General features: G+C 38.3%; 2 protein-coding genes and 1 long non-coding RNA gene across 5 annotated transcripts in view; 2 read left to right on the forward strand and 1 right to left on the reverse strand.

Annotated features, from left to right (window-relative positions):
• Nucleotides 1–11,709, reverse strand: part of LOC136261205 (ADP-ribose glycohydrolase OARD1-like) — a 28,710-nt gene extending 17,001 nt beyond the window's left edge. The window contains exon 1 of the mRNA XM_066055182.1: nt 11,525–11,709. Within this exon, the coding sequence (XP_065911254.1) occupies nt 11,525–11,621 (97 nt within the window). The 5' untranslated portion in view covers nt 11,622–11,709. The remainder of the gene's footprint in view (nt 1–11,524) is intronic.
• Nucleotides 117–5,541, forward strand: LOC136261206 (uncharacterized). Of its 3 annotated transcripts, XR_010703793.1 has the most exons (6): nt 117–609; nt 659–701; nt 827–941; nt 4,650–4,738; nt 4,786–4,981; nt 5,036–5,541. It is a non-coding gene; the product is annotated as an uncharacterized lncRNA (long non-coding RNA). The 3 variants fall into 3 exon arrangements; XR_010703791.1 differs by having other exon boundaries at nt 4,650–4,981; XR_010703792.1 differs by lacking the exons at nt 117–609; nt 659–701; nt 827–941 and having other exon boundaries at nt 4,393–4,738.
• LOC136261202 (catalase-like) overlaps nt 11,659–13,882 on the forward strand; it is a 30,529-nt gene continuing 28,305 nt past the window's right edge. The window contains exon 1 of the mRNA XM_066055178.1: nt 11,659–11,812. Within this exon, the coding sequence (XP_065911250.1) occupies nt 11,756–11,812 (57 nt within the window). The 5' untranslated portion in view covers nt 11,659–11,755. The remainder of the gene's footprint in view (nt 11,813–13,882) is intronic.

The raw sequence follows: 13,882 nt of genomic DNA on the forward strand, positions 1-13,882 counted from the left end.
CATTAACATCATTGCAGCCATTTCTTGGTTGCCACCTTTGATTCCACAACTTTTTTCACCCAAGCTTTTTAAGGCCGCACCTTTTTTCACAGCTTGGCTGTTTTTGTATGGTGTAAGTATATACAACATCATTGTTTGAAGACTGTATCCTTTTTTATGGTTTATATAGATATCAGCAAGTGGCAAAAACGGGCATATTTAGTTGCAGCGCAATTATTACATAACGTAGAAAATGGTGATATTGGTGTGCCATGTCAAAGCATAAATTAGTGTTGTAATTGTGAGATTCAAGTGCACTTTCACCGATAAAATCGTCGAAAGATAGTTTTTGAAGACAACTGTATAAGTTACGTCTTGTTGAAACCAGCAAATTGGAAGCATGTTACTAACAAACTTTTATACGAATTTCACCACTCCAAACTTCACCTCGCTGTGGACCAAAGGCAAGGAATGCACAAAATCTGATCTTGTAAAAGCGAAAAGGTATGTATGTAGTGACAATTTCTTCTTCCAGCTGTTCATCATTGTCAGACATACTACTCCTAGTCCCATCAGTTTCATTTTCGCCATCGCTACTGCTGCTACTACTGCTCTCATCATCATCCTCAGGTAAGTGTCCCATTTGTTGTACATTGACATTAACACAACCCTGGCATAGGCATCCAGGTCCACAAGTTAGTGATCTTTTCTTGCAACCACAAGTAAGTGTTTTGCAGCCCTTTTTACAGCTGCATCCTTTAGTTAAAAATTCAATATTACATTGGATTCTCTGTTGAACTTCATGTGCCTTCCAGTCGATTGTGTAAGTACCGTTGTTCTGTAATAGCCAGCCACTGCTCTCTGGTGATGGCAAAGCCATGAAGATGTCATGTTGACAAGATTGCTGCCACAGCTGACTTATCCAGCAGGATCTCTGCCAATGGTGCCAGAGAGATGAAAAGGTTGGTACCCTGTCTTCTTCATTTAGTATACGGTCACTAATTACCTCTCTAATGTTCTGTAACCACTTCTCATGTTTTTCTCTTGGTTGCAATGAAGGCTCTAGTGAATTTTACAAATGTGTTGGGGTTGTGTCCCTTCAGTGCCACAAAAGCATTCAAGTGCTTTTTGAAATAAAACCACAAGCCGTATGAAAGATAAAAACCGATTTCTTTGTTGCTTTGTGAAGTGTTCTGTACACTCCCTGGCATATTAGATCCAGCTATAAATTATGCATGTTGAAAGAAATTGTTTAGAACTTTTGCTTTGCCAATGGACTTGAAATAAGAAACATAATCGCACCCAGTGCAAATAAATAATGATTGTAATATCTGACAAAGCCCATCTTGTGGAAGATTACTCAGATCTGGATCTTTGAGCAGTGCTGCTCTCAAGTTGTTGAGATTGATGTATTTATGTTCACTTGTGTTGAGTTGCACTGTGTAGGAGGTGGTGGTCCGTTGATTGATGTATGTTGTACACATCAGTGTCTGGTGTATAGATAAGGATGTTGTCAGCCTGAGACTGTGTTGCATGTCTCCACATTCTGCTGTCAGCTTCTCCAGCTGTTGATGCTTTTCCAGCTGCTCTGCAGATAATTTACCAGGTTGCAACAGCCAAGCAATATTCTCACCAGAACCTGTCAAACACCCAGCTAAAATCAGCTTTTGTTGGCCCATCAAAAGAAAGCGTCCTTTCTGTGAGTCCAACAGCTTCAACAATAGATCTTTTACACTGTTGACACTGAATGTGCTCTTGCCATTTGGTAGGTACATTAGCATGTGGACTTATAGAACAGTGTTGATGTTCACTATTGCTAGCAGAGTAATGCTTCAAATGTCCTGGTTGTTTAGGATTAAAGAGTTGCTTGGCTGGCTTATCAAAAACTAGGTGTACCTCCAGTGTGCCTGCCTTAAAGTGCTTCAAAATGAATTGGTTAAATAGAAATTGAGTGTATTCTGTAAAAGTCGTAGTGGTTTGGTGTTTATCATAAACATGGCATCAATAATAACACCTGAAGGTGTTGAAGGTAAGCATGATAAAAACACAGGGGGTCTGCCATCTGATAACGATTCATTAGCTTGTCAGTCCATGTACTCTTGTTACCTTGGTATGGGTGCCCAGCTTCATCTGACAGTGCACGAGGTAATTCAGAGTGCTGCTCTTCCTGGACTATCTGTTGCTGCTGAGCCATGCAACGTGACATCGCAAACACTTATTGATTTGCTTGGTTTCCATCTCCTTAGGTGTGCATCAGGTTTTTCACGTGGCTTTAGTTGTCATTGTAATTAGTTTGTGTTGCCTCAAAGGAGCTTTCTGAGCACTGGGACACTGTAAAATATGATATTTTGCATAGTTAAAAAATGCCTGTTCTCCAGTCTGGTTAAAAGTTAGCATGTCACAGGTTTGTTCTTGTGTTGCTATTTGGCCTGTAAATACATTCATCAACCCCCTTCAGTTACTTTTATCATCATGAAATAATTTGTTGGTAACAACTAGCTCACACATATGTTTAATGTTGTCTTCAAATCTGTTAGCCTGGGGGAACTATCAAGAAGAGAAGATGTTTCTGTTTGCTTGTCCAAGTGCACTGGGAAAAGTTGATTTATAATGTTTTTGTAACATTTGATGCAGTAATTAAAAAACAAGTTAGTTTTCTGAAGATACAAATTTGTGGAGCAGACTACAGCTGTTTTCATATCTTTACTTATGCACATTTCGTGTGCTTCATTGAGAGCAACTGCTCTTGTTGGGTGTCCTGTTAAGTTCACAGTGAAGGCTCCTTTCTCGAAACAATGTAAGACTTCTGGTGGGTACTGTAGAACCTGAGCTAGATGGTCAGGGATGATTCTAGCATAGTATTCCCTATCAAATGCCATGAATACAGGGACCATCTGCTTCAAGCATGCCACGCGTAGCTCCCAGTTGCTGCATCTAATTGATAAATAGAGACCATAATAGCTTAACAAGTCCCTAAAAACAAATTGATTCCAGAGCTTCCAAGTTTGGTCAGCCTCACTCATTTGGTCTATGAAATTCTTAAAACCTTCATCAGTGTGGGTGTCTTCCACTAGCTCACGAATCCTATTGATAGTGTGTAATGGTGATTTCTTTGTCTCTACACTCAACTGAAGGATGCAGTTGACATCTGTTGTGATACTGTTGGGTTTACTAGCTAAGTAAGTGTGTAGCATCTGCCTGAACATAGCCTCCCACACTTGAAGCAAAAAATTATGGGTACGTTTGAAGTTAGAGCATTGCTCTAATGACTTTAGTGTGCTACCATTGTAGCCAGAGTTTTTTGCTATTTCCCGTAAGCCAGCTGCAAAATATATTTTCATCAAAATGGGTTGAAAGTTTTTGAGTATATGCCAGTCGCCTGGGAAAAGTAGTAGCTTTGTTAGCGCTGAACTCTATTGTTTTTTAATGGCCATCAGTTGTCTGTAAGAATTACCATCACCTACTAAGATCACCCATCCCTGTTGGACATTACCAAATTTGGCCAGTAAATCTTCTGCTACTAGCAACATAGTTTCAGCACGGTCTGGGTATCTATTTATTAGTTCCATGTAGTATACTGTTGATGGTTCTTGCAAACCTTGTTTATTGTTTTCATCCAGGAATGATCGAAACTAAGAAAGTGTAGTGTTTGTTGGATACAAGCCTGATTGTTGATGTTGATGTAGAATGAACATTTGAAGAATGTAAGAAAACAAGTTATTGTACAGTGTATTTCTTTCAGATATCTGGTTTGTACTTTGAAGGAAGTCATTTAAAGTAAGTGTTATTGACAGAGTACGTGTGTATAAATTTTGCACTGCAGTACTGTTGTCTGCACTTGATTCCAACTTGTTGACTGTCACAGTTCTTTGACGCTTTGGCCCAACTTCACATAGTTTGTTTGGCGAACCATCAGGTGTGGCCTGTTGTTAAAAATATTAAGATGAAGTTGGTAGTTGACAGACAGTAGACAATGATTGATGGACTGTGGCTGGTGGTGATACATGGACAGTGGTGGCTGGCAGTTGTTGATGGACACTGTCTGGTAGCTGTGATTGCGATAGTTCTGTGATGGTGTGTGGTGTCAAGTTAGAAGGGTTGGAGCAAACCACTAAATGGCTGGTGTGAGGCTGTACCAACTGCACAGTAGTGCCATGATAACTTCGATGCTGATCACCTCAATACACTGCAGAAAAACTCTACATTATCAACAGACGCAATAGTAAAAACATTGCTAGATATTTCATCCCAGACTTTAGCTTGACGTCTAGCCATGGCATGCTCAGTAACAAACCTATCATGGGTGTCTGTAGAACTTGCACAACCCAACCTATTAAGTATCCTTATTAACTGGCAGCAATAAGGTCATGGAATAGTGTTGGCTTCTTTGGATATGTGCAGAACATTAACTAAAAAACAGACGAATTTTCTTAATGTGTTCATTACTATCGGTGATTTCTCTTTCTCTGGCAAAGTTGGTTATGGAAGTTGAAAACTCAAACAGTAGTGGATTTATGTTGTCTAACTGCTCATTGATGTTTAGTGAAGTAAAATCAAATGATTTTTGTGTTTGAGACATCCTTTTAATTCATCATGAATTAAGTTGTTAACAATATGGCTTTCTTCTTTAAGTGTTTTACCTGCATCAGAGTGCTTCTGATTGATTTCAGGTTCGATCCAACACATATTTGCTAGCTGTGAATTGCTAAGTGCCCAAGACAAGGTGGCTAATATATCTGCACCTTTACGATACAAAATGGTACCAAATTTCATATGCATACACTTATGCATCATGTACATATCTAGGTAAATGATAAGTTGGTGCAACAGCCAAAAATGAACACTACCGTCTCCCACCTCTAGTACAACTTCTGCTGATTTGATGTCTCCACTGTACGAAGTGCCATAGGCTTGAAGAAAACTGCATACCCAAGGAAGCAAAACAGCCTTGTGTGGAAGTAAATTCTTGGCAACAAATAATACTGATGTTAATATACTACTGGTAAGTCTATCATAGTGTTGTGAACTGTCTTAATATCTTCCCATTTTTCAATAGGTTTTGCCAGCATTTCATCTGACCCAATTTGTTCACATTTTAGACTTGATGATGAGTTATAACAAGAAGTGCATATTCAGTCTTCTGGTCTTATGTCTATGTCAGTTCCTGTGGAATCCTTAATGTACTTTGATACAAGTAAGGAATTGGGACCATGACGGCAGAATTTAGTACCAGGTTTTAGCATGGCTCCACAAGAGGAGCAGTTTTGTGCAGGAGTACAGAGACAGTACAGTTTGGTGTAACCGGTTGGGCACAGAAGAAATGATGTGTTTGTAGATGCCTGTGCCCCAAGCTGTCTTTCCATATCAGCAACACTGGCAAAGGCTGGTTTGATAAGCTTGTCGCTGAATTTATTGGTACACTCAGGATTTATGCAATAGTTTGGAGATGTTTGTGCTGTCAGTGTGGTGTCTATGTTTTTTTCCATTTTGGTGTATATTGAGTGTTATTGTGGTATCGTTTAATGCTTTTTACAAATATGACTTTCTTCAGGTGGAGATTCACTAAGGTGCTTACTTAAAAACTGTCTTTCTGCAGTTCTCCAATTGCTGTAGCTACTATACATACTAGAGTACATAAAAGAGATAGGAAAATGCAAGAAATTTATGGTTTTTTGATTCGCGTTATGAAAGAACAAGATAGGTTTGTGTTCCACTATAGAAATTAAGTGTTCTATGCAGTAAAAATAGTAATCCAAAAGACTAATGTTGAGGCCTTTGTGAGGGATTTTGTCAAGAGAATTCAAATTGTAGATGATATTGCAATAGCTTTGGTTGTTACACGCTGTTGTACTTTACCTTCATGCCCTATCCATACCACTTCTTGTATAGCCAGTTCCACTCTGGAGACTTGTGGTAAGCTAGGCATGTCACCAACATAGCCTTTCCACCTTGCATTGCATAGAACATACTTGGCCGATTCTTCGAACTGTTACTCTTACTTTGCTTGTATATTCTCTCTCTTATTCCCCCTGTTAAAAGGTAATAAAGAGGCTTATCACTGTTAAAAGTATTGTCAATATTTGTAAAGAAAGTTACGTCATTTTGGCCTGGTTTACTGAAATAGTTTTTGTAAAGTGTGAGTGCGTGCATGTTCCTATCTTCCTGTGTTCGTCCATATGCACCCACGTGAGCAAAATCATTAATGGTAAAAGCAGCTTGCACGTAAAAAAGTAAAAGCAAAATGAGGTCTGTATTAAACTTCCAAACAGGTGAACTTTGCTCTGAGGTGGTTTCTTTCCGGTGGTCTGAAATACGGGTGTGGCAACTCTTCTCATACTTGTGGATTACCTTCCCTTTGGGTTCTACAGGCATTTAACAACTGAAAAATAACAGTACAGGCCTTGTAGACTACTAGGAATAGCCTATCCCTTCAAGTTGGAAAGGGGGTGTATTCCCTACGTACGTGAACTAAAATGAAGAGCAGCTTTGAGGCTTTGTCAAGAGAATTTGTGGGGAAAACATGGTAGTCAAACTATAAAACAGTTTAGAAGATACTTTTATGCGTAATATCAGTTTAACAAGTGTTTCCTTAGCATTGCATAGTAATGTAATTGAAGAATTATGAAATTTCATGAATTACAAAATCCAAATTTGCAATAACTTAATTAATTGATGTATTATTGCAAAACCAAAAAACCTATTAGCTAAAATAAATTATTTATAACATAGCAATACATAGTTGGTTAATTCCAAATGAGTTAGCTAGCTGCATGGTGCCTGGTTTTTAGAAGTGACACAACATCAACTTGTTCTTGCTTTAATTATAACTTCCTTAAGCATTGGTACTTACTTGAGTTCATTGTAACAAAGTTTCACAATCGCTGGTCACGTAATTTTGCTGCTACAAATATGTTTCTTTTTGATGCAAGTGCAGCACCATAACAAGGATGTTTGTGACGTAATACTAGGGCTGGGGTAAATAATTCAAACATTCAACTGTTTGTTTTGCCTGAATCACTATTCGAACATTTGTTTTCTGCTAGTAAGTTTCATTTACTTAAGTGCTGAATTTATCCATCTCTGAGTTTTAAATCCTTAACATTAATGCCCACTCTTGTATTAGTTTGTTTTCTGGACTGTTGTAATGTTTTCTGTACCTAGAACACTAAATACAAGCTTTTAAACTTAACTTTAATGCTAAAGAATGCTCAAAGCTTCGTTTGTTTGCAGTCAAAACATTTGGTTTTCCAAATCAATACTCATCCCATACCTACATATTACATGGACTTCCAGTAGAAATGTATGCATGTAATGTCACTTTTTTGTATCCCTTTCATTATCTGTGATTAAAGTAACACATGCTGTCAATTGGATAATTATCCCTCTAATGCATATAGAAAGAGGTAGAAGTGACAGTCAAAACGCAAATGGCAAAAATCCGTTTTATTACGTTATTTAGTTGCACCGCACCCTTTTCCCGCAAGAAGACAAGCGCTACTTACAGTAAAGCATATATTAAGTACCAATTACTTCCTGTAATAGATTTACTATGGCTTTCCAATTGCCACAACACCATCTGGTTTTCCCACAGTAACCAGATCCAGCAGCTGCAGCGTGGTAGCAACAGTTACAAGCGTCTGAACAGACAGGTAAGAAATTACAATGTGGCTTTAATTTGTAGTACAAATCTGTTTCATACTGTTAAATGTTTGACAGTCATCTGAATAGTGTAGACAAATACATAGGTACAATAATGGCTTGATGCATTAAATGATCTATTACAGTGTGACTGTTCTATTAGACGAATTTGTTGATTTTGTTACACACTTGTTTTGATTTTTGCATCACAATTACATGTTTTACTCCAATCTCTGCAACCACCAAAGGCACTCCACAAACCATGAATAATCATTCATAACTCCGCTAATAAATATTCAAAGTTGGCACTAAAACATACCTTTTGGAAGTGGGAAAGATTTTAAAGTGACTGAATGAATAAATATGTATCTAGTACTGTATAGTAGGGATCGTGCAAAACTAGAGTTTTCCAGCCAAAAATATCATCCTAAAACCAACCTCAATTTCCCTTCATGACAACTTGGCGGTATTGGTTAGGCACAGCCAAGCCCCAAAATGTCTTCACACCAACCCCAAACCCTTCCAAAAAATTTCTATGGAATTTCAAAAATTTTCTATTTAACAGAATTTTATTCTGACTAACTGATGCCTTCAGCCAAGCATAACTCGACAATGGATATAGCTATGGGTTTGATTTTTTCACTGTTCAATGTTGTTTCGTCCTGAGAGATGTGCCTTTTCATGGACTTTCCTTTTGTTCCCAGTTCTTTTCGCTGACAACACAAGGTGTTCATTTATTCGTGAAAATGCATTAGTGGCTTCCTGCTAATGATTTATTTAGTATGTGCTGCTCAATTTTCTGGCTGTGCTGGCCGCTCACTGGCATTTGTTTCTTGTGTGTTTGAGTTCAACTGATTGTTCCAGATGACGGGTGTAGGATAAGAATTCATTTTTAGCAAAGTAGAAAGGGCATGTGCTGATTAGTTGGCATGGTTTAATCACTTTAATGAACTGCTTTGCTGCCTGCGTAAGTTGTACTAAGGTATTTCATTCTATGAACACTGTTAATTGTTTCTCGTGTGTTCATACGTGTTTGAGTTCAACTGACTGTTCCAGACAACGAGTGGATAAGAACTCGTTCTTAGCAAAGTAGAACAGTCACATGCTGATTCGTCTCATGTGTTTGAGTTCAACTGACTGTTCCAGACGAAGGCTGGGTGGATAAGAACTTGTTCTCAACAAAGACGTGGTGAATAGTTGGAACAGTTTTGCACTGCTTTGCGGTATAAGTTCTTTGTACTAAAGGTGTTTCATTCTATGATCACTGATGTATACGCCATGCAGCTTGTTACAAATGAGATTGGTTGCTCAGGACACTTTACACCTATGACGCTGACCAACATATCTCATGCATGCAAGTTACCATTGAGCTATTGTTTGATCAAGCTGCCAGAATTGCAATATCCTTGTCAAACTGACAAAATTTTCAGTGCTCGCTCCTCAGAACTGTGGGATCTGTCAGATCTGCTAAACTATTTAATTTAACTAATAACTGATGTATGTGTGTGTTTTGTTTCTTTTGCGTGTGCGTGTTTGCCTTGCCAGGGCTCCAGCTATTTTAAAGCTTGGTATCCCTGTGTCTAGGCCCCTTATCCTGTACACTTGTCTTAAACCATAAGACGTATAAATCAATCAATTAAATCAATTGTTGTAGAATATCAGTATGCCAATCTATGTGCAAAATTACAATTTATGTTCAACGAAAAAATTGATGGCGTCCTTTGATTGACTTCCCATAGCTACACCAATTCATCATTATGAAACAAACTAGTCACGTAGATTGATCACCAGTTCTATAAAAAGGACAGAAACAAGTATAAGGAATTTTAAACTACGGTAGGGATCAACTAGAATATAGTGCACCAATAAAAAGTACTGAAACAAGTTTGAGTTAGTATAATGACAGCAAATTACTGTAACACAAAAAGAAGTGAATATCCCTATTCCTTACTGTGCATTTCAGTTATGGAAACTCCACAGCACAGTATACTTATTTCGCGTTACAGTAATTTGCTGTCATAATATACTAACTCAAACTTGTTTCGGTACTTTTTATTGGTACACTATATTCTACTCTAGTTTAAAATTCCTAATTTTTCTTATAGTAGAATATTAATGTTCCTGTCATATGGTGCAACTTTAAAAAGTCTTCAAGCTCAAGTTCAGACACCTTTTAAAGAACACATTGCCACTCAAATAGAGCATCAGCAAACTTAAAAGTGTCGGCTTTTCCCCCAAAAGCATTTACACTAGGCTTCATGGTATATATTCAACCTTTTATCACTAAAATCTTCGGTCAAAAGGTGATTTTCCAGCCACCCTTTGTTGAGTAGTGATTAGTGATTTGTTTGTCTTGTTTAATATGCTGCTTTTGTTTGCTTCCGTTTGTCATTGTACATTTTATGTCTGTTTAACTGTAACTCTGCATGTGTGTATGTTCTGGTAAGGAAGATCGGCTACAATCACATCATACAAGTTTTCATCACTATTCCATCACTCAATGTTTACTCATTTATGGAAACAATAAGCTAGCTTGCTTACATAGTTAGGCATAGAGGAAGGCAGACTGAAGACTCACCTCAATGTAATTAATTCTTTCATTCATTAGATAAAATACTCTAATAGAGCATTCACCTCTAACTCTAATAAAACAGTCAGGTGCACATAAGATTCTAATGAATAATGAAGCACCTGCTGCATTGGTTTCTTAATCTAGACAAATATAAAATATTCCAGCAAGGGGCATAGCCAGAAAATTGTAAAAGGCAAACTTGACTACTCTATCTATTAGAGTTGAACATAGGTACTCATCAGAGTAACTCATTTTTTTGCAGTATTTCATTCAAGTACAGATTCTTCACTTTTATTGAGGCAACTTCTTTGGTTGCGTCAATGATAGCTACACCACTGCCAGGGTACAGCATGGCACAGCTTGAAATAAGTAGCAATGTGAATCAATCAAGCCATCCCCAGCACAGCACAACAATACGAGATTGGCTGGCCCCGACAAAGATACAATCTCAAGCTAGTCAACTCGGATCAACAATAATCTTCTGTTGGCCACACAGTTAGTACTTTGTTCTAAACTCTACTAGTGCTGGGTGATATTGAGAACAATATATCATGTACACAATATATCATCAAATTCATAGTAAAAAGTAAGAGACAAGAAAAGCACAAAGGGTTGTAAGGTTGTCATCCCACAAGGAAAAGCTACTAATGGTCAACAAGTTACAAATACATAGTCACAACAAACTACAAGTAGGCTGGTACTGCATCATAACCACAGAATTTATTTACTGAACACAACAACACAGAGTGTATTCAGGGCAGGGCATGTGGTCACCACTTATTAAAATGCATAAGGATGTCTGCTCACAGCATTACAGTACCACTCAATGATATGTCAGCAAGTTAATTGACATTCCAGTATGCATGCCAATATTCTTAATGTCATAAACAATAAACATACTGGTATACTTGCCCAGGACTACACTCTACAACATGGCTACAGCACACTGCAGGACACGCCATGCCAACCATTTTGTTCGAATGACAATGGCAAAAGGGGACAGCTATAACACTGTACAGATTTGTCATCACAACTTCAATATAGTTTCTATTATTAAGTTTAGCAGTAGTGTGAACAATTGAGTTTGATAACCTGGAGTTCAAAGCAACCAGGGACAGGGTGAATGGGGTGTAATGGGACACACATAGTCTGGCCGGCCTACCAGTAGCTAGTCCTGTTCAACTAGATTTTTGTTCGGTGCTTTTGTTTTGTCTACTTAAGGGCAAATCCAGTTTGGATAATAGCATTTCTGAGAAGGGACAAGCCTGGTACATTCTAAACTACCCCAACATACTACCCATCATATGGAGTAGCGCGTTAAGCACAAATTATCACCTTTGATTTCTGTCAATTTCTGCTTATCTTCATTAGCAGGCGTGTCTTGACGAAACAACTTCTGCGCCGTGGACTGGCCAGACCCCGCAGTAGCCATTGAACTATAGTCGCCTGCTCGGGCTGCAGGGCTGTGAGATGTGTAATGGTGTAACCCAATAATTTAACGCGCACTTTTGTTCACGTGAGAGGGGTTTAAAAGGTCGCAGAGGCTGGCAACTAACTCATGTAACTATGACGGACAGAAGCAAATCCGCTGATCAGCTCAAAGAATATAGTAGGGATAAAGGGGTATGTGTAGAGTGACTAATTTCACTACTGTCACAATATTCATTTGTGCACGTGGTACAATTCGTCATTTAGACCTAATTAGCGGACAGGCCCATGGGGTGTAACATTAACTATCTATGGGTGTAACGAGTTATGTTATTGGTATTTACAGATGTGTTGTAAATTGCGTGTAGTTAAAGAGTTGTTATTAAGACTACACAACCATACACTTTGTTTTATAACCTTTTGTGACCCACCACAGCAGTGCATGGTGAAGTTGTTAAATCATCAGTGCTGACCATTGGTATAGCTTATTATTAGGTACACGTGTCATGAACTTGTTTGATGTTTCATTTGAAGGATTCAGTACATAAAGTATCAGTACAGTAAAAAAAAAGATACAATACGATCAAGTTTGCTGGCTTGAAATGTTCATGAATTTATTCTGCAGATACAGCCAAACAAAAATTTACCTTTGGTCTTACTGTATCATAGTACAGGTTTTATTACAGTACACGTCTAATTCAACTCTAAGGTACCCATCCCTAATACACCATAATAATATTTTATAATGTGCTAGAGAAGTCATCCAGTGACCATGTGCTGTGGCTGTCCTCACTAGCTCTTGTCATATAGCAGAGGTGTCATAGATTTTTTTATCATATGGAGGGAATTTTTCCAGGGGAAAATGTTGGTGAAGGGCATATACATTGACTTTTAGTGAATGTCAGTATGACACGTGTCTCTTGGCAGCAGATGATTTGGGCCTGTCAATATATTGTTGAAGCTAAAAGCACCAATATTTTGTTACTAATTCAAATGCCAATACACCCAATAAGTACAGAGGGATCACGCAGAAGCATTACATAAACACGTTACTGGTTCAGGGGTTAATCAAGGGGGGGGGGGGGGGGGGGGGCACAGGCCCCCTCTGGGTTAGCTATTGCCCCCCCCCTAGGTTTATACCTAAAGCCTTGAGAAATGGAAAGGTTTAATTGATCCCAAAGTTGTATAATCCAATGGTCAATATTCAATGGCATCACAGTAAAATTTCACCAAAATTGAGTATATTTACACCTAAATTTTCCCGGGGGAGCATGCCCCCAGACCCCCCTAGAATCCGAAGCGACTTACTTCGCCCCCTCTAGGTTTATATTCTGGGTTGAGCCCTGTGGTTATGTGTTTAGTTTGTTGTGAGTTGTATGAATGTATGAGGCTAAGTAAGGATTAGAAATCATGAAGGGTGCATGCATCACTATCCTGTTTACAGTGTAGTTATATGTAGCAACACATTGAATGAACACCAGTGGCATCACACACAACTCTGATGCATTCTCTAAACGACTTTGGCATCCCATTTGATTGTATTTTTGCAAAGGTTTACTGTAATGGTTCCTCTACCTAACCTACTACACATATATATGCTGGTGACTCATTAGTTACTAGTTTTATAAACTGCAGAATGTATTATGTATTAGTTTGTTTGACACTTATCTCATGTGATGTAATGTGCACATACTTATTAAACATGGTACATAATATGCACAAATCAATGCTGTTTTGTCAGAGCCTCTAGTAGCAATTTTTGTTACTACATCTTTACAAGATATGAGTAGAAATACCATGGAAATCCAGAATGTTACTCAGCGCAAACAAATATTTGCCGTCCAATTTGCAAAAGAAACAGATCTCATGTTGTCATGAAACAGGATATTTGGGAAGGAGTCATCAAAGCCTCTCTGAAACTAATAAACTCCTGTAGTTCACACTGCAGATTTCACTTCCACTCATGGCATATATATGATTATGATTAGGCAGTGGTTGCTGAACCGAAAGTGGATGCAATAACATACCCAACAGTAGAAGTTAGACTAAAAATATGGTGTTAGACTAAAAATATGGTGCAGCATCCGGAGTCAAATGGTGTGATGGTTCTGTGTACTACCAGCTGTGCTACCACTACTAGCTCTCCAACTCCCTTACTTTGAATCTACTTATAAATGGGTCCAGGATTTTGGTGTCTGGTTTCTGATCAAGAGCATAGCAATACTTTTGGTGAAGACCAAAAGAAAAGAAAAGGTAACTGCCTGC

Source organism: Dysidea avara, chromosome 7 (genome assembly GCF_963678975.1).
Source record: "Dysidea avara chromosome 7, odDysAvar1.4, whole genome shotgun sequence".
In the NCBI taxonomy this organism is placed as follows: Eukaryota; Metazoa; Porifera; class Demospongiae; order Dictyoceratida; family Dysideidae; genus Dysidea; species Dysidea avara.